General features: G+C 39.9%; 1 protein-coding gene across 1 annotated transcript in view; it reads left to right on the top strand.

Annotated features, from left to right (window-relative positions):
* The first annotated feature begins 6,170 nt into the window (after positions 1 to 6,170).
* Positions 6,171 to 20,751, top strand: part of LOC123627350 (alcohol dehydrogenase 1C-like) — a 39,540-nt gene continuing 24,959 nt past the window's right edge. The window contains exon 1 of the mRNA XM_045536870.1: positions 6,171 to 6,291. Coding sequence (XP_045392826.1) covers positions 6,274 to 6,291 — 18 coding nt within the window. The 5' untranslated portion in view covers positions 6,171 to 6,273. The remainder of the gene's footprint in view (positions 6,292 to 20,751) is intronic.

Here is a 20,751-nt window from a genome sequence, read left to right as displayed (position 1 = left end):
GAGCACTTGGGAATCAGCAGGGGGCTTAATAGTAATATTTAAAACTTAATTTACACTGTGTATGGCTTTAATTATATATTTGAAAACATATATGCTTGGATTTCTATGTTGGAATAGAGATGTTTTTGAGAGTTTTAACTAGCTCGTAACACTTAAAACAGATATGGCATATAAAGATATGGCAGTTGTATTTCCTGAAGTATATTCATTTAACACATTGCAACTATTGTTTTCATTTGAATGGAATTTTCTCGAAACACTTGTTATAAATTAACATGGTCTACGTTCTGAAATCAGCTCATTGTATTTTACATTGCTTGATCAGATTAAGAAAGATATAGGGTTATTTAGAGGGAAGGGCATATTTTTCAATGATTAACTCTAAGAATCATCATTATATAATTGGGTAAAACTGAAAAAAAGTACATTATTAGGGTGCATGAGGCATTTGCCAGAATATATAAATATTTCAGAAAATTTACCTTTTTACAATACTACTTAAATACAAAAGTGCAGCTAGAATCACATTGTAATATTTACCACAATATTCAGTTTGATAAAGTAGAATTACAAGTTCCTAAGTCCCTATTTACTATTTGGTAATGATTCCATTTCATGGAAAGTGCTTTTGGTTTGGTACAACTGCACTGGCATATCTGTGTATACCCATAAGACATTAAAATTCTTAATAAAACTAAACACTTTAGAAAATGTTTTGTGGTGATAAATTTTAATTGAAAAGAACAATTTTATTTTGGTGTTTTCTTGATTATGGAAAAGTGTTGAAGTATCTAAAAAATACTTAAAATACTTCATGAAAAAATAAGACGTTGGGTGGGTGGAGCAGAAATTGGGGATTTCGACATATATCTCTCCCACACTGTTCCTTACAGTGAAGCATCCAAAGGCAAATCTAATTGTGCCACTCTTTTGCTTAACCATCATTCAAGGGCTCCACTTTGCTTCCAGGATTATTAACAGGCATCAAGGGCCCCTCAAGACAGTCTGTTGGGGCTCCCATCACCCCCTGCACTACCCACAATGCTCACGCAACATCAAAATGCTGCACCACTATGATGGAGTTTCTTTTCCTTTCTTGCTTTCTCTCTTGCTATTCCTCTTTCTAGAATATTCTCCCATCCTGTCTTCTCATCTTAGCAAATTCCTGCTCATACTTTAGGATTCAGTTTAGTCGTCATTCCTCCAGAACTTTTCTTCTGATTTCAAGTGTCTCTGTTCTCTCAATAACCAGGGCTGTGTCAAACCCACAAAGGAAAAGAGCAACGGGGGGCTCTCTGTCATCCCTATTGGCTTCCCCTCTGTTTACTGCTCTGGACATTTCCTTTCTTCTCAAGCCCCTTCAACGTACTCACTCTGGTGCTTTCTTTTCTTTTCCTTTTTCTTTTTTTTTTTCATCATTGCTTTTTTTTTTTCTTATTTCAGCATATTGTGGGGGTACAAAAGTTTAGGTTACATATATTGCCCTTGCCCCCCACCCTCACCCCCTCGAGTCTGAGCTTCAAACGTGTCCATCCCCTAGACAGTGCACATCACACTCATTATGTGTGTATACACCATCCCCTCCCCCACCCACATCTGCCCGACACCCGATCAATGTTATTCCTAAATGTGCTCTTAGGTGATGATCAGTGAAACCAACTTGATGGTGAGTACATGTGGTGCTTATTTTTCCATTCTTGGGATACTTCACTTAGTAGAATGGGTTCCAACTCTTTCCAGGAAAATACAAGAGGTGCTAGATCACCATTGTTTCTTATAGCTGGGTAGTGTCCATGGTATACATATACCACATTTTATTAATCCACTCATGTATTGATGAGCACTTGGGTTGTTTCCACATCTTTGCAATTGTGAATTGTGCTGCTATAAACATTCGAGTGCTTTCTATCTTAGCAAATTATAACCATTAAAAAAGACATTAGCTCAGGTAAGGGAAGAATAAAAAATGAAAGAATAAGGAATAAAGACATCAAGTAAATCTGTAACACATAAGTTTACTAGAGGGTGTGCTTCTGGACCAGCGGCCCGGGCCAGATGTCCTTCGCCTGCCCCACGCAGGTGTTCCACGGCTCCAACTGCGGGCAGGTGGATGCCCCGCGCTGACCCGAGCCTTTGGCATCCTGGCGGCCCAGGTGCCAGCTGTGCGGGTCCTGAATGCCAACCCCGCAGAGCAGGTGCGGCCGGAGGGCGGCGACGCTGGACGTGCTGGATGCGGGCGCCGCAGAGGCGAACTTGGATCAGGCCAGCAGGGCGGAGATGCAGATCCGCATCGAGGCCGGCGGGGCCCGGCGAAGGCCCTCGAGGGCATGCCCCTGGTCAGCGGGGACACCGAGGCTTGGGGCTGAGACGGGATGTCCCGGGCAGGCCTGGGGCTGGGCTCCGCTGTCCGGAGCACCCCCCCCCACGACAGGCGACCCGCCCTCAGCCCGCGCCCCAGTAAGACCACGAAGCAGGACCTTGGCGGGTGCCAAGATCTGTATGAACCTGTCCAGTTAGCTAAAGAGCAAACACCGTCTTTCAAGGTGCATTGAATACAGAACATTCGTTACAGACGTCTTGGAAGCCTAAAAGGGTATATTGAGGACTCCCAGAACATTAAGTCCTGGAGGGCTGGGGAAGCAAAAAGAAACTGAGACCTCAGAGGACGGTCCCCTGGCGCTTGGCGCGGGTCCTCTGGACAAGGGTGGAGGCCAGGGCTTGGTCTGAAGGCCCAGCCGGCACCTGCGCTGCCAGAGCCCGTCCTCTGGGGACAGAGCGCAGGTGCTGCACGGAGCGACGCTAGCCGGACCTGCCAAGAGTCCCCTGTCCCCTCTGGCTGCCTTCAGATCTCCCTGGCACCTCTCTGGGGCGGAACTGCTAGGACGGCCCGACGCCAGGAGAATCCGGGAAAGCCAGTTCTCAGCCCCAGCGGCGCAGAGCAAACTAGAACAGCCTAACATTTATATTTATTTACTTTCGCCCCAACCTGCGCTCATCCCTGCTTCCCTCCAGTTGCCCCAGACAGGGCGTCTCGCTGTTAGAAAACTAACGTCCTCCGTCCGGCCCTTCCAGCGCCTCCCTCCTCCAGCACCCAGGGCTGTGTCCCCGCAGGGTCACTCCTGGCTTTTGCACAGGTCACCAACTACTGTGAAACAAACTCCCGCTTGGTGGGTTTTTTCCTGCAGCTGCTCTCCTGTCTCCTTCCTTGCTTCCCTTTGCTGACAAACTTAGCTCATGTTGACTTCTGAGATCGTCTCTGTCTCCAAGAACACAATCACCGGAGCCAAGATGTCTCTGTTTTTTGCTAAAGGAATAGCCTTATCATAAAACTCAGTAGTTTGCCCCCAGAATATTTTGTAACTCATTGTTCCCCTAGATAGAGTTGATTAGAGGATCTGTAGTAGCCTTTTAGGAGACTTTGACCCTAAACCACACTGCCTGTTAGTATGTAAATCCCGTTGCCAAGAGCCTGTATCTACCCTATATAATAGCTGTGTGGAGTTTCAGTCTTAGATATATTTTTTTGTGGGAGAGAAATATATCCATCCAGACATTCTCCTTTCATCTATTTTCATAAACCTTTACTTTATAAACTATATCTTTGGCTCTGTCTATTATTATTATTATTATTATTATTCTTTTATTTCTGTTTCCTACTATTTTTTCATCCTTTGCGATGACCCCTGCCTGAGAAATCTGATCAGAATAAAAAACCTCTTTGTGAGGAGCCTAGCTAACTCCCCGCAATTAAACATATTACCCTTGAAGCTAAGGCGTTTTGCTCCTTAGCCTGACTCAGTCCTATTATATTTGAAAGCTATTAGACTCTTTATGCATTCATGCAAACAGGTGCACCTTTTCCCTTTCCAAATATCTTTTAAGTAAATATTTACCATATTGCTCTGCCAAGTCATCTGGCCTATAAAACAAGGAAACTGGACGACATGATTTCTGAGATCCTTGCCAGTTACAGTGTTTTCCCTTAGGCTGACCAAATGTGGGGGCTGACTTTGTGGCTAGGCTAGGTAGCTGAATGTCTTAAACTGTTCTGCCCCTCTCCCCTTTTGTAGAAGAGGGGAAAGAATATGGGCTTCTGAATCACAGAGATGGGACTTGGGACTCAGCCGCTGCCCCTGACAAGCTTCGGGACACCTGTGAGGATGATATGGCTCCCTACACCTGCATAACCTCAACCTTCTGGTCTGAACTGATTGTTTTATGGCCAGACGTCTGACCTACCTGGAGACCTGACCCAGCTGAGTGACAGACAGGTTCTAGGTAAAAGATAAAAGCATTAGGGCCAGGCAGAAAGGAGAGAAAAGAGAGACAGAAGCAAAGATGAGAGGTAGTCAGTTAGCTCCTGAGGTCCAGTTGTTCAAGACATACCACCCACTTCTCCTTTGATATTTCTATGATTGCCTGTTGTATTCATACTATAAGATTCTTATTAACCTTGGCCTAAGTGTGGTTCTATTCTTAAAGCCAACATCTCTGACTTAGAAAAGGCATTCAGGGACCTGTAATCTTCTCTTACTTCATCTGTAAAATGAGAATAATAATACCTTCCTTGTAGGCTTGCTCTGAGGATGATATTTGATAATCTATGGAAAATCTCGAGTAGAGTTCTGAAAACATAAGAATTCAAATGATTTCTAATACCCCACCATCTCTGCCCATCACTCTGCAAACACACCAATCCAATGAGTCTTTCAAATTGATTGCAGCAAGTCAGTTCCTTGCTACCGTTCAGCCTCTCCAATAAGCAGCCAGACTCCTTCCTCCGCACTGCTCCCCACAAGGAAAGGTGGGAGAGCGGGAGAGAGGATTGATGGCCATTCTCTAGAAGTGAGGCCTATTCAAGGCTCGTAAGACCACAGTGAACTGCTGGAAGACCTTTCTAGCCCCTCTGCTGGGTGGAGTAGTGCACCCCTTCTATAGCTCTCTGCACCTGCATAATTGGTGTAGTTGGAGACAGATGAGAATGTTGTGCCCTTGACAATTCTAGAGAAATTTGCAGTTTATGTTTATGTGCATATGTGGACAGACTACATCTAATTAAGTAGTTAAATGCGCTCTGGTTCCCCAAGTGTTGGTAGAAGACTTGAGATTTATTAAAAATCAAACTCGGATTCTCTTTCCCACAGTTACAGCATTGAACAAAGGACAATGGAATACCCAAGTCAATTTTTGATCTATTTGCCAAAATGATCATTACTGAATCTCTAACTCAAACATCATCTCTCCACAAAGCCTGCTCTGAGTCCTGCAATCAGAAATGCTCCCTGGGATGTCGCACTGCCAGGCTAGGCTGGCTTGCCTACCTGTGCACCTTTTCCTTCGTAAATCTTATGGATAATAATTGTAGCTAATATCTACTGCAGATTATCCTATCTGCCAGAGATGCTTTCCATGGATTATTCATTTACTCATCAAACAGTCCTTTCAAGTAGTACTATTATTCATCCGCATCTTACAGATAATAAAGCCAAGCCAAAGAACAGTTAAATAATAAGTCCAAGTTCACACAGCTGGTAAGAAATGGTGTCTGCCTCATCCCAAAAGCCATGCCATAACCACTGCTCCTTACTGCCCCTTGGCATGGGTGGAAGTCATCTCTTATTCAACCCTGCCCCCCACTGGACCCAGCTTAGAGCCTGGCGTAGGGAAGTGCTCAGTCAATGCTGATTGGTATTGCATGGAGCAGAAATGCCAGGGATGGTGACACCTTGCCTGTGACTAATTGGCTGTCTGATTCTCTGCTGTGAAGAGGAGAGTGCTGGATCAGACACGTTCCTCTGGCTCCCAGCTCTCTCTGTTCTACCTCATTTGTGCTGCTTCCTCAGTCCTCCTCCCTGCTAACTGCACCATGTGGATTCAAGGTTGGAGCTCAGTGCAAAGGGAAAACAGAATTCTGAATGGCCTATGTGGGATTGAGAGATGAGAAACAGAGTTCAAGAGAGAGAGGGAGAATGGAAGAGGGAGATTAAAATTTATATGCAGGGAAATATTTAACCTAATGAAAACCAAATGTTATCTGAAATAAGCATATCACAATGTCAAGTTTTTGTGTGCTGGTTCAGTGCCCAGTGCTCTCCTATTTGGCTTACTCTGAGGATAATCTGATAGGTGTGGCTTAAAGACACAGATCACGTGTGGAATTGGGTGTTCCTCAAATAAAATATCTGTGCAATATATCTACTTTATGCACTCAAGCAAGGAAGAAGTGCACAAGAACTCACCAGTCTCCTGGTCTGTAGAGAAGACAGCAACAACATGAGCACAGCAGGAAAAGTAAGCAAAGAACCATTACTGTTGGAAATATATCCTCATTAATATAATAAATAAGGGGATGAAGTATTTGATGGATAATTTAAAATTGATATCTAAATTAGAAATGATATATTGAATACAATATGCAATATATGCTATAATTTATAATGTCTACTAAACTACAGTGCAAATAAGCTATCCTAAATAACTTCAACAAAAATGTATCAAATTTCTATCTGTTAAAGTCTATATTTCCTACTTTAAATATTTGCAGTAAAGTGAGTTTATTCCAAGCTAATTGTAACTAATTTGTAAATCTAAAGTCAGAAAAGCCTTTAATCACGAAGTTATCTTTTTTTCAGAGAAATGAGCAGTAAAAAAAGTTATCTTTATATTAAAAAACCATAATTTAAATGTGTAATTCTTTGTAATCGCCTTGTTTTTATGAACACCAGAAAGTTAAGTGTGACAAAAGTTTTGTGAGAAGAGTTTGATTGAGCAGACCAATATATCCTTTTAACCTTAAATAAAATCACTTACAAAATGCACATAGATCTCCAAGCGTTAGAAGCATCAAGGTTAAACAAGAAAACATCACCATGCAAATTCTGATTTAAAAAGGTCTGTGAAGGCAAAATTTAGGCAATTTCCATAGAAATCCTATAGAACAATCTCTTCCCCATACAAAAGTCAGCATAATTTTATGGAAAATTAATACCAATACAATTTGAATTACTCATTAAAGCTAGGAACACAGGTCCTAAGCCTTCCTTAAATTTATACTTATTTCTTCAATGTGTTGACAGGGACACAGAAATGGATGTGGTCATTCAGTGTAATCAAATCCTGTATTTAATTGCATCCTTCCAAGAGGCTGGGCAACATTTCCAGCACATTTGTTGTATTAGGAGTGGAGCACACAGTAAAATGTCTTGCTAGGATCTCAAATTAAATGTTCTAACGTTTCTATACACACACTCTGTCTGACAAAACAGGCTCATGTCAATAAGCTTGGTTCGATGAGTGGCCTATAGTCAGTGTTCTTATTCCACTTTATTTTCATACATTACTGATTAGGATTTGCCTTCTAAAGGAAAAATAATTAGGAAAAAGAAAAATTAAATTTACCAAAACTCAGCTTAAGCTAAATAATGAGTTCATTAAGCAAAAGTGAGGTATAAACCAACCATATTAATGAAAATAATAAATGATGAAATAAGCAATGGATCCTCCCCTCTCAGGTGCAGCGTTAGCAACTTTCCACTTTGATAGCATTTCATTTATGTTTGTCCTGCCTGCATTTTATTTCCCTCAGATGCTAAATGGTGATAGCACTAACATCTATCTACTTCATAAGGTGGTAATGAGAATTTAATAAATTAATGCTCTAAAGCACTTAGAACAGTACCTGGTACACAGAAATAAGTCGATAAATCTAGTCATCGCTATTATTGCTGTCGTTATTAAACTTTTTGTTAACTTTTAACTTCCATGGGGTAGTGAAAAGTAAGGCTGGATTGATCTTCACTCCCTAGACAGCCAGCTTTGTGACTTTGGGAAAATCATTCAATCCAAGTCAATTAATCCTCAATCTTTTCATCTGGAAAATAAACCCAATAATTCAGTAATACCACCCTGGCAGCCCCTGGTCAGGTTTAAAGGCGAAGCCTGAAACTCACCCCGCACAGGCCACAGTGTGCCTGTCACATCACAGGCACCTGAGAATCAGGACCTTCCTGCTATGAGGATGTTTCCAAGGATTCTCATATTTACTTTGGCATTGACCATGCTGATCACCCTGCAAAGTGGAAGGATCAGACAAATAATGAAATGAATTCTCAGAAGATTAAATTTCTATTGAATTTATCATATTTACAATGATGTCAATTCTCTCTAGAAAGAGCTCTGTTAACTGTACATGTTTAACAACAATGAAGTTAGGTTTTATGACACATTCCCACGCACTGAAAATATGTGTTCAACTTTTATTTTTAGGAGCATCTATGGATAAGCTATGCTAGCTAGAAATTCAAACACACAGTTCTCCAGTTTTAAAATATATGTGTGTGTGAGTGTATATACACACACAAACAGACACACACCCCACTAACACTAACCTCTGTAATTTTTGGCCCCAATTTAATCTGGAAGGAGCCTCTACACATAGTTTACATAACAAAACAGGCTGCCTAAGCTAAGTTTCAGATGAATGATGCAAACAAGTAGCACACAGAAGGGGTGGGAAGAGAAATCAGAGGAGAAAACATAAATAGAGAAGAGAAATCATCCCAGGGCAGGCGGCAAGTAAGTGTGTAACTGTCATTACAAAGACAGATCCTTTGTCCTAAGCAAAATATTGACCAAGGAAGTAATGCATTTATGTGAACAGACACAGGCTCTGTCAGGAAAATAATAGTGACTTGGGACTTTATGTAGACGCCAACATTTGTTTGTAAACAATGGATTTTAGGACAGCATTAGGGAATACCCGAAATAGACACCTTTGGGGGAAAAACAACATGGGATGGCCTAAAATAATATATTCTCTTTTATCTCCGTGTCTTATTACAATTAATTCTGTTTCTCTTTCCTTACGGTATTGCTTTATAGCTTTTGAAAAAGACAGTTTTATTCCCCTTGTAAAGCAGAGGTGTTCATGTCTATGCAGCACTTGTTAGGTACCACACTTGGGGCTAGATGTTCCATGTACAAAGACAAGAAGACTCAAGCCCTGACTTCAACAGTGGGGACAAACTGGTAGCATTATTTTGTTTCATTTTCTGGGTAATAAAATGCAAAGCCGCTGTGTTGTGGGAGGTTAACAAACCTTTTTCCACTGAGGAGGTGGAGGTGGCGCCCCCTAAGGCCTATGAAGTTCATGTTAAGGTGAAATATTTTTCCACTTTCATTTAATTATAGCTTAAAAAAAATTCAGAAAATATTAAAAATGGAAAAACCAAAAATCCATTAAGAGGCACATTTTATATGGTAATTCAGACAATGGAATTACATTTGTTATCAAGCAGAGATGTGAATATGAATTGTTAAATTTTTTAAAAGTGCCCAAGAATATATACAATATAATTCCAGTAAAATAAAAAACACTTTGTGTGTCTATATATTTAAAAAGTGCAAAGGGATATATCAAGATTTCAAAATCAATTAGCATTAGACACTTTCTTGGAGTTAATTCGCAATTTCTACTTCTATAAAAATGCATTCTTTTGTTATGTAAGATAAATATTTCAAGATACATTATTTCCCAGATTATTCTAAATTCTTTAATTCGGGAAAGGAAGTTAGAGAAAGGTTTCAGACTGCATAGCCTTGCTTGGGGATAAACTGCATCTTTTGTACTTAGAAAGAGCAGGGATTATTAGGAAAATCCTTAAAAACGTTTTAGAAGCACAATTTCAGAAAATTCATATGTTAAATCCATCTGAGGGTCATAATCTTTCTGAATCTGATCATCTTCTCTTTACTCTGTAGATAGTGGCCACAGGAATCTGCCGCACGGATGACCATGTGGCCAACGGCACCATTGCCATCCCTCTTCCTGTGATAGCAGGGCATGAGGCAGCTGGCATCGTGGAGAGCATTGGAGAAGGGGTGACCACAGTCAAACCAGGTACAGAATTCACACTCAGGGGAGGTGCCTTGGTTCAAGACCCCAAGATGTCCATCCTGGATGAGGAAACTGAGGCAATGGGGATGAAAGATCTTGCGCAAGGTCACAGCCCAGCTGGCCCTGAAGTGTGTCCACCTCCCTCCCTCCCTCCCTGCCTGACTCGGGCACGTGTGCATCCAGGCACTCACGTGTTCTCCCCTTCAGCACGTTTACTGAGCACCTATTAATACATGACGCCAGACACTAGGTTAGAGCACGGGGACATGAGAGATCACAGGAGACACAGGGGCTGCCACTGTGGAGTTCATCCCCTAATAACCCAGTTTAGTGCTGCTGGGCACTGTCCTCTGTCAGGGCCCAAACAGAACTGGCCGTGGGACCAGGGAGAAAACACAAGCCTTGGTGCTGAGGCTCTAGATCAGTGCATGGAGACTGCTCTGTGCTGAGTTCACAAAAGGGGGCCGTGTGGCTACAGCCCAATCAACATGACCTTTCCTTACGTAGCACATGGAGCCCGTTCACCAATTTCCTCTTCCCACACAGCCTCTCTTCTTGAACAGGGAGTGAATGAATTGGGATTTTTTAAAGCTCACCAGATGAGTCTAATATACAGCAAAGCTTGGGAACCACTGACCTAGCTCAACACCCTCAACTTAAACATGAAACAACTAAAGCCAAAAGATTGGACGTGAGAGTCTGAGTGGCTCTTGATAACAGCCAAGGCCTGGCACTTTATAAAGCCTAGGCACATTCCAACATTCAATACTTAATCCACTTTTGCATTTTCTGAATACACAGGTCACCCAGGGCTCTACCTGTGCTGTGTTTGGCCTGGGAGGTGTTGGCCTGTCTGTCATCATAGGCTGTAAGGCAGCCGGAGCGGCCAGGATCATTGCCGTGGACATCAACAAAGGAAAATTTGCAAAGGCCAAAGAGCTGGGTGCCACTGAATGCATCGACCCTCAAGACTACAAGAAACCCGTCCAGGAGGTGATAATGGAAATGACCGATGGAGGTGTGGATTTTTCGTTTGAGGTCATTGGTCGGCTTGACACCACGGTATGTACAACCATATGTGGGAAGTTCTGCTTCTGATCTTTTAGGCAGCAGATTATAAATATTGTGTATAAAAAACATTTTTAAAATATTGAATGGTAATTTTCCACCTCCTGTTTGTTACCTCGCTTGTTTCATTTATTGTTGAGAAATATTTCATTCCATCAACTAAGCAGGCCTGCCTCGAGTAATATTTCCATTTTAGAAAAGAAAAGGGTTTGTTTTTGAATTGAACCACTACAGATTTACTTTATTAATTTTTAGTAAAAAAATTCAAACTCAACTAAAAATAACTAATATAAATTCTGTTCTCCAATTGGTATTATTTTTCCTCCACATTCTTAAGAAAAATGGCTTAACAATTCTTTATGTGCTTTACTGTATTCCAATTTTTCATATATATCATATTTTTCCTAAAAGGAATGAGCAATTTTAGGTCAAGAATTATTTCATTAACTGAAAATGTGCCCTAAGGAAAGTGACTGCTTTAATGCACCCTGTATTTTACCACGGAGACTGCACAGTGCCTGGCACATAACTTGTACCCAACACCGATATGTTGGACTGAATACTTTAAAAAGTCAACAATTTCCCAGCCCCCAAATTTGAGAGATACATTCCTATCTCATTGCACTGTTTATGGTTTACATGAGATAGTGCCTGTCAGATACTTAGCACAGTGCCACCTGTCATGCAGTAATCTCTCAGGAAATGTCAGCCAGCATTATTAATAGGAAATACTATTTCCAATCTTGCAGTGCTTATGTCATCTTTGAAATATACACGTTATTACTCTCAAATAAGTACAGATATCATCAGCTTAAATGGAAAACACATCTCGAGCTATATTTCACCCACACTGAATTCTCTAGAATCCTACTGAAAACATCCACAGAGACCAACAAATCCCCGTTGTTGAGGTTCTCCAGGACGTCCCAGCAGTGTGGTGAAGGGGAGCAGCACCCTGAAAGCAAAGCCCTTTGCAGCCATGACCTGGGACAATATGCTGCACAAGCATGAAGTTTCACGAGAATCCAACTTTCTATAGCTTTTCTCCTTATGCTCTTTTTCTGTTGTTTTCCTCCCTTTTCTCATGTGGAACTGAGTTGCTACCTTATTTGAAGATACCAAATGCCAGACAGCCACATGTTCTGAGGATGTCTGGTCTTCCAAGTGTCATAATCCAAAATCAAAGGACTGATCATTATTTGCTTTGGGGGATCCTGTACCGTTATCTAACCACAGAACATGTACAAAAGGATGACTACAGGGCGACGACTTTCTGGACTGTCTTTTGAGGATCCAGAATAATAAGTGTAGTTTAAAATGAAACCAGTGTGCATTTGGGAGAGGTAAAAACAATGTTTAAAACATATTCAATTTAGAAATGGAGAGTAGAAAAAGAATCCATCAAAAAGGCAAACAATCAAGTGGGAAAGAGACAAATTTTGATGACGTAATCACACCTTTTTCACCATCAAACCATCTGGTTCAATGTACTAGTTTCAAATTATCTACTTAATAAATCAATGAAAAATGAATTAACCAGCTCAAAGATTGCCTGAGAATCATGTGATGATTAAACAGTATCCTTCCTTAAGGAACCAAAAGCTACATATGTTTGCAACGATGTTTGCCTCCTTATTACTTTATGAGAAAGTTTTGACTATACACAAATGCATTCATCCATTCTTTCATTCAAAAAACATTTCCTGGCACTTCCTAAATCCACAGCACTAATCTAGGCCCAAAAACGAATGAAGAACAAAAAGACATAATCTCATCCTTCTGCACACTCACAATCACACTAAATCAATATGACATCATACTGTGCATTATCAATAGAGACTATCAGAGAGTTTACTTTAAGGATGTTAAGTGTTGATTTTATTCCAGATGGCTGCCCTGTTATGCTGTCATGAGGCGTGTGGCACAAGCATCGTTGTCGGGGTCCCTCCCGATTCTCAAACCCTCCCTATCAACCCTCTACTGCTGTTGACTGGACGCACCTGGAAAGGGGGTATTTTTGGAGGTACGTACTTATGCTTAACAGCCAAATTGTCATTAACCTCAGAATCTCTCCCCTTTTAAAGTGACAAGGCCAGGTTTTGGAAAGGAACATGGTCAAAAATTAATCCAAATTTCCATTGTATCTGTAGGCTCCAAATGAACTAGATGTGGAACTAGGGAAGACAGAAGGTCCCAAGACAAAATTTTCTAGTGTCCCCCAAAACTAACTAGGACCTCTTTTTATACTTGTGACCACATAAGACACCAAAATTTCTGATAGGGCACAGGAAGTCTATGGGACATGTGAATCTATAATTCATGTCTACACTCATTGCCCAAATTGAGACAACTGCTAAATTTGCTCCTTGACTTTGGGCATAATCATCTGCACTACAATTTCTCTGTGAGACAGCTAATAACTAAGGACCCTTGTTTATCTGGGAAGATTTTTTTTAAAACCAAAGCACTACAAAAGGACACCTACCAAAGCACTCTGTCTCCCAGTAACCTCCGTAATAGCAGTCTGAGGAATGCAGCACTTTTGTAAACTTTTATCTTAATCTTATTTGGAAGGTCTTCTCTCCAATTCTCCTCCTTATCCCTGGCTGAATCTAACAATGATATTGTCTTCTTTTCAGGCTTTAAGAGTAAAGATTCTGTCCCCAAACTTGTGGCTGATTTTATGGATGAGAAGTTTTCATTGGATATATTAATAACCAATATTTTGCCTTTCGAAAAAATAAATGAAGGATTTGACCTGCTTCGCTCTGGAAAGAGGTAGCCTTTAAGTTGTTGGTTTTTCATTTTTGCTTCTTCTGGTAAGGGGTTGGCTAGCAGAGAATGAAAAAATAGAACACCTGTAATCCTAGCACTCTGGGAGGCCGAGGCGGGCGTATCCTTTGAGCTCAGGAGTTTGAGACCAGCCTGAGCAAGAGCAAGACCCCGTCTCTATTAAAAAAATAGAAAGAAATTATTTGGACAACTAAAAATATATAGAAAAAATTAGCCGGGCATGGTGGTGCATGCCTGTAGTCCCAGCTACTTGGGAGGCTGAGGCAGGAGGATCGCTTGAGCCCAGTAGTTTGAGGTTGCTGTGAGCTAGGCTGATACCACAGCACTCTAGCCTGGGCAACAGAGTGAGACTCTGTCTTAAAAGAAAAAAAAAATACTAAAAAAATTTTAAAAAGAAAAGAAAAAGTAGAACAATGAGAAAAAATCAGAGTGCCTTGGTTTTCCGTTACCAGCTCAGGTTCACATGTAGAGCACCTGAGATCCTATTGTGGGGAGTTGAGAATAGTTGCGTTACATTTTCTATTCTGTTGAAGCCAAATTATGTTGGTTACAGCAAAAATGAAGGATCAGAACTACTCAGCCTTCTTTACAAGGGGACACTCACCTCTGAAAAAACAAAAATCGGGTCACACGATCCTCATTACACCATGGACTCACTGAACCCTCTGCCTGGACTCTTAAATAAGGCTGACATTTAAGGGCTGTAAATTTAAATTATATTCAGGACATGCCCAATACTTTCATTATGGGAGGAATTAGAACTACGTTGGGATTTTTTCTATTCAGATACTACTAGTTTTTCTTTTTTGTTTTTTGCAGCTTACAAAGAAGTTTTTGCACATAAAAGTTATTATGAAGGGGAAGGGTGCAAAATGCTGTTTAATTGTTTGTCTTTACTTTTCTCCCAAGCTTAGAAAAATAAGCCAATTGTATTAAATATTTACTACTTCTAACATTTAACATTTACAGCCACCTAGTGAGATGAATTTTGCCACCTGCATTTAAACAAAGCACAATTAGTAATAGGCAGTTGTATCCACTCCCTGCCTTCCAGCTCCATAGTCCATGCTTTTTCTGTTACCCCACACTTCCTCTCATGGGGTTTTCAACTTTAAATAGTATTTCCTAGGCACTCACATAAAATATTATACTAGATACTTCAGCTGACAAATATTCTTGAGCAAGGAAAGAAACAGGCAACTAGACAGCACCAGCTGTTCCACTGATTTTCTTATCTGTATTATCTTATGTGATTCCCAAACAATACTGATATGCCAGTTCTGATTTCACCACCTTGGAGAGAAGAAACCCGAGACTCAGAGACGACACATCTAGGCCAGAACCATGCAGGTAGCTGAGAAGGGAGCGGAATTCAAAGATCTGGTTGTTAGCAAATCAGTTCACTTTCTATTAAGCCACACCGCAACAGTACGTGTGTGTGTGTGTGTGTGTGTGTATACATACATATATATATATAGAATACAGTAGTCATCAAACGTTAGTTATTATCCTCATCATCATCATCATAATCAGGTTGGAAAGATCATGGCATATAAAGAGATGACCAAACACAGAGAGCAGTATTGAGCAACAGAAGAATTCACTAGGCATGCCTAAATTCCCTTTATGAGAGTGTCATACAATTCAATATCTGTATTTAAATGTAATGAATCCTAACAATAAGCAAAAATCAAAAATTGTAATGGTTAATACTGGTAAGGGTAAGGTGATGTGGGCACCTACATATGCTGCTTGTAGGAATATTAATTGTTTTTTCCTTTTGGAAAAGGAATTTGGTAATTTGTACCAGAAATTGAGAAAACTTAGATCCTGTGTGCCAGAAATTCCATTTCTAGAAAACTACTCTACAGAAATAATCAAATATTCAATGTACATATGTGTTTAAGCATGTTTACCTGTTACCCATAATATAAAAGACTGGAAACATCCTGAACGTTCAACATTAAGGGAATGATTGAATAAATTCCAATCATTTATTAGAAATTCATAACCTATTAAAAAGAAGTGATTTTATTACATTGGGAGCATCTCTTGATGTAATCTTGGTTCATAAAATAGAGAATACAAATTGTATATACACTATGATCCCAAATTTTCAGCAAGCACAGTAAACAATGTAGATACATCTAGAAAAAAGTTGATTAAAATACCAGAAAATACAACAACGGTTATTTCTAGGTTGTGGGATTACAGATTATTTTTACTTTCTTCTTTATACTGTCCTGTACTTTCTAAATTATCTACGTATATTCTTTTTTTTCAGTATTTTTTTATTATTTCAGCATATTATGGGTGTACAAAAGTTGAGGTTACATATATTGCCTTTGCCACCCCACCCCCCCCACCCCCAAGTCAGAGCTTCAAGCGTGTCCATCCCCTAGAAGGTGGGCATCGCACTCATTATGTATGTATACATCCATCCCCTCCCCCCCATATATTTAAAAAAAATTAAAGAGGAATGAAGACCGTCTTCTTCTAAAAGCATTTAACCATCAGAAGATGGTTTATAGAAAGGGTATAATGTGTAATGACAAGTGTAGATGTTACATTTCTAACCTTACAAGAATGAAGTCTCTTACAGTTAATACAAATAGCTTTATTATCTACTTTTAAGAATCCTTAAACATCTCTGCATTAAAGCATTATTAAATTTTCAGCATAGCCTTAACATCATTAAACTAACAGTTCCTTCAGGCTTGTATCTTGTAATTTATACAATTTTGTATTTATGCAATTTGAAATGCCAGCACGCCACACTAGATGTATGACGTGAACCAAATTACAAATCTCTCTAAATCTCAGTTTCTATAATCTCTGAAATTCAAGTAAGATGAAAGCCTACTTACCCATGGCTTAGGTTGAGGTTGATGTTTAAATGAGACAATGCATGAAAAGTGTGCACAAAGTTTGTGGCAGATAGGAAGAAATTTTTGCATGTTATTACCCATTGTTGTTTTATATTCCCTCATTTGCCAGGAACATGGAAACTGAAAAATGAGTTTTTGAGGATGCTAATATAGAATTGAAGTCTAAATGACAGGCATATTCAGGATGTTATGAGCAAGCTTAAGATCGGAGAAAATTCAAGAGGGAAGAACCACAACAAAAAAGATGAACTGTGTTTTATTTGATATGACCCAAATAGTTAGGGGTGGGAATGCAGTAGCTGGGAGCCCAGACAGATTTTCACTAAGACACCTCAGATGCTCCCTGGACCCTCACAAGGAAGAGCGTGAATTGTCTCAGTGTTGGACACATTGTCTTTTCCTTCCCTTTGCAGTATCCGCACAGTCCTGACGTTCTGACACCACACAGACGCCTTCCCTTGAAGCAGCCTCCAGCCGCCTCCACCCCGCACCCTCTGCAACACCAACTGGGCAACATCACTGATTCTGCTCTGCAGAGATGTTATCGATAAATCACACACGAGAGCTTTCCAAAACTAACAGAAATTGATAGGAAATTATTTTTCAAGCCAATGTTTAAAATCCAGGGAGAGATTTTATAGATAAGATGTTGAATAAACTGGGGGATTGGGACCACTAAACTTTTCTTCTTAATCATTCTACTCATGTCGCCTTTCCCATTGAGGAAATAAACGTCTTGTGCCTTCTTGCATTTTTTGTGTCTTTTTAACCCATAGTCGTTGAAGCCCAGTGAAGGGAACCCTCCACTTGTGGCACACACGTCAGGCTACCGAGCTTGAGGTCCTCTACCTCTACCTCTATTTCCACTACCTGTGTTTTCTTTTTCTATAGAATGTGTTGAGACTCCAGGGTAAAAACTGCAGTAGGACAGACCCAGGTTCATAAATAGAGAAGATCCAGAACTTCAAAATCCAGGGAATTCCTTACTAACTCAAAGAAAATGTCACACATTTTCATACAGTGAAGGAGAGTGTCTATATTCTTTTCACGCTATTAGTTTACACTGAATATATAATTATTCTTTTAAATAAAAACAGGTTTCATGCTTCATGTGATAAATGTGAGGTTCAGATGCTAGTTGGGAAAATTGAACTATTCCTTTAACCGTGTTGAAAAACTCTGTAATTTTTACTCATGAAACTGCTTCATTGGCTAAACGGTCTTAGTTAACGACTACAATTGACTGAAAATAAGTCATAAAGAAATTAAAAATCGCATAGAGATAGGATGGCAGCAGCTATGAGCACAGCATATAAAATGGGTAACCAAGTAATGGCACCAGCACCTAAGCAGTACATTTGCTAAGTAGATAAATACACATATACAGAGGTGCATTGTTACAAGCATTACCTTGAATCTAGAACTTTTCTATTAAGTACCGTGTCTTAAATCAAATCTATGATCCTCAAGTAAGTTTAATATTTTGAATATGCAAAGGCCTATGGTACCCATTTGTTAATGCTTTCCCACTCGCAGAGGAAGATTTGCATTTTGAGCTTTATCTCCAATGTGTAATGAAAAGTTAATTCCCAGTCAAGGAATTACAGCTATCTCCAAAAGTGCTACTTGCTGCTATGTCTACGGTCTGTTTCATATCACAGAAAGGACCCTAGACAGAGAGTAAAATAATCTATCTACCATTTACTGTGTAACCCTCAGTAAGTCCCTGAAACTCTCTGAGCTTTTTCATCCTTTCTTTCGAAAACAATTAAGCTGCCCGCACCCATTATAGCCTTATCGAGTTGAATGAGATGATGCTAGTGAAAGAGCTTTGCCAATTGCAAAGTGCCACCAAAATGTGGGGAACATTTCATTGTTTTCTCAAGATGCTGAAGGAGACACTCAGTGTCAAGGCACCTTTCAGAATGTCCCTAACACAACATCATAAGACACTACCTGTTGCAATGTGCACTGTGATTTTCACTTTGGTGCTGACAAGGTGAGACCCACACAAGGAGGAAGTAGTTCTAAATGTCCACCTAACCACAGAGGTCATTAACTCCTGCCAGAGGCCAGGAGGTCTGGATCCAGCTTCTACCCTCCTTCCTCCCTGGTTAGGGGAGCAGGTAGAGAAGAGGTGTCAGGTGGACACTTTCAGTGTTTTCACATAGTGGGCAGGTGTGTGGGGGGGGGAACTTCTGTACCCATTACTAGTTGTTAGTTATGTTGACCTTGGCAAGGAAGGAGGCAGGTTGAAATCAAAATAGAAAAGTGGAACCACAGAGTGGCTTGTATCCCAACAGGACTGTAATGGTGCATGTGGTCAGTGTGGCCTCTAGTAACTTTTGACTCTAGAATCAAAAACTTCCATGTTTGCTGCTCTCTCCCTCAAAATATAGCTCTGTGAATGTACATAGCTTGCACACACTTTTAGCAAATAGCAAAAAGGTTAGTCAAAATAAAGATATTTGCAAGGTTCTAAGTGAAAAAATTTCATGTTGATGGTTTAATTAATAACTCTGATACACTGACTTAGCACCTCCAGAAATAGTACATAATAAAAAGAAATAATAAAGATGAGCTCTGAATTGGCTCTTTGGTACTTTGCAATTCACACAACCAGCTCTAGGATTAGAAAGTCATCTTGACAGAATTATTAGATAGTTACTCAGAAGTTGAAGTAGAGTGAGCACAAATAAGTATTGGATAATTATGAATGTATGTGACCATGGCATGGCATAAGAAGAGAAAGAAAAATTGGTGGTGCAATAATATCAATAAAAGTTGAGTAGGTAGCAAACACTATTTTGATGAGACAAGTGCTTGGATATGTGAACTTGGTTTCTCATTCCATTTGCTTGGATCTCAGGCTTGAGAAGACCATGTGCACAGCACCGTCACAGTCACCAAGAGAATCCAGAGCTTGCTTAAATTCTCACAGACAAAACTAACAGACAGAGATAACTACAGAGAGAGAGAAAGATCTACTTACCATGTCCACACTTACCCTTTGAGGGATTTGACATGTCAATAAATAACTCAATAGCTCTGTTATCAGTGAAAGCAGGTGAGAGAAATCAACAGATCATTCTTATCTAAACAAATTTAAGGACTGCCATTCATTCATAAACCAATAATTTCCAGTGTTTGGGGAGATATCTAACTGCCTTCAACAGAAATATCTACAGTTTTGAAACAAAAAAACACTTTTAGTTCCCTGCAAATTTAAATAATAAATATCACTTGAGTGATAGCATGTTGTAGGGTGAGTGGGAGGAATGAGTTGAGAAATAACTTTAAGACTATTTCTGTTGAACCTGAATTCAAGCCTCAGGAAGTTGGAAGGAAATCAAAAGCTGAACTGAAGTCAATTCCTTCACTGATGGAAGGAAACCCTAAGGTTATAGGTTTTATCTTTCCCAAATATTCAAACTATAATGAATAGCAGAAATGGTTTGGAGCACTCAATCATCATTTATTATACATTCAATAACTTCTCCTCCTTCTGGGACATTTGAAGACACAGGACATTCAAGGACTACTAAGATTATATGATCATCTTAATAGATGCAGAAGGAGCATTTGACAAAATTCACTACCCTTTCATGATAAAAATCCTCACCCAACGAGGCATAGAAGAAACATGTCCAAAAATTATAAAAGCTATATATGACAAACCCAAAGCCAACATCATACTGAAAGGGGAATAGTTGAAAACACTCTGCCTTAAAACTGGAATAACACAAGGGTGCCCACTGTCACCACTTCTATTCCACATAGTGGTGGAAGGACCATCCTGAACTAGCACACAAGAAAAGGAAATAAAGGGTATCCAAATTGGCAAACAGGAGGTGACACTGTCACCTTTTGCTGATCATCTTGTATCTAGAAAATCCCAAAGAGTCCACCATAAGACTCCTGGAATTGATAAATAAATCTGGCGAAGTCTCAGGTTGCCAAATCCATGTACACAAATCAGTAGCATTTCTGTACACCAATAAGAGTCAAGCTGGGAGTCAAATCAAAGACTCAATACAATTCACAACAGCTACAAAGACAATAAAATACCTAGGAATATACATAACCAAGGCTGAAAGATCTCTACAA

Source organism: Lemur catta, chromosome 24, assembly GCF_020740605.2.
Source record: "Lemur catta isolate mLemCat1 chromosome 24, mLemCat1.pri, whole genome shotgun sequence".
Taxonomy (NCBI): domain Eukaryota; kingdom Metazoa; phylum Chordata; class Mammalia; order Primates; family Lemuridae; genus Lemur; species Lemur catta.
This window is presented reverse-complemented; position numbering and strand designations above follow the sequence as displayed.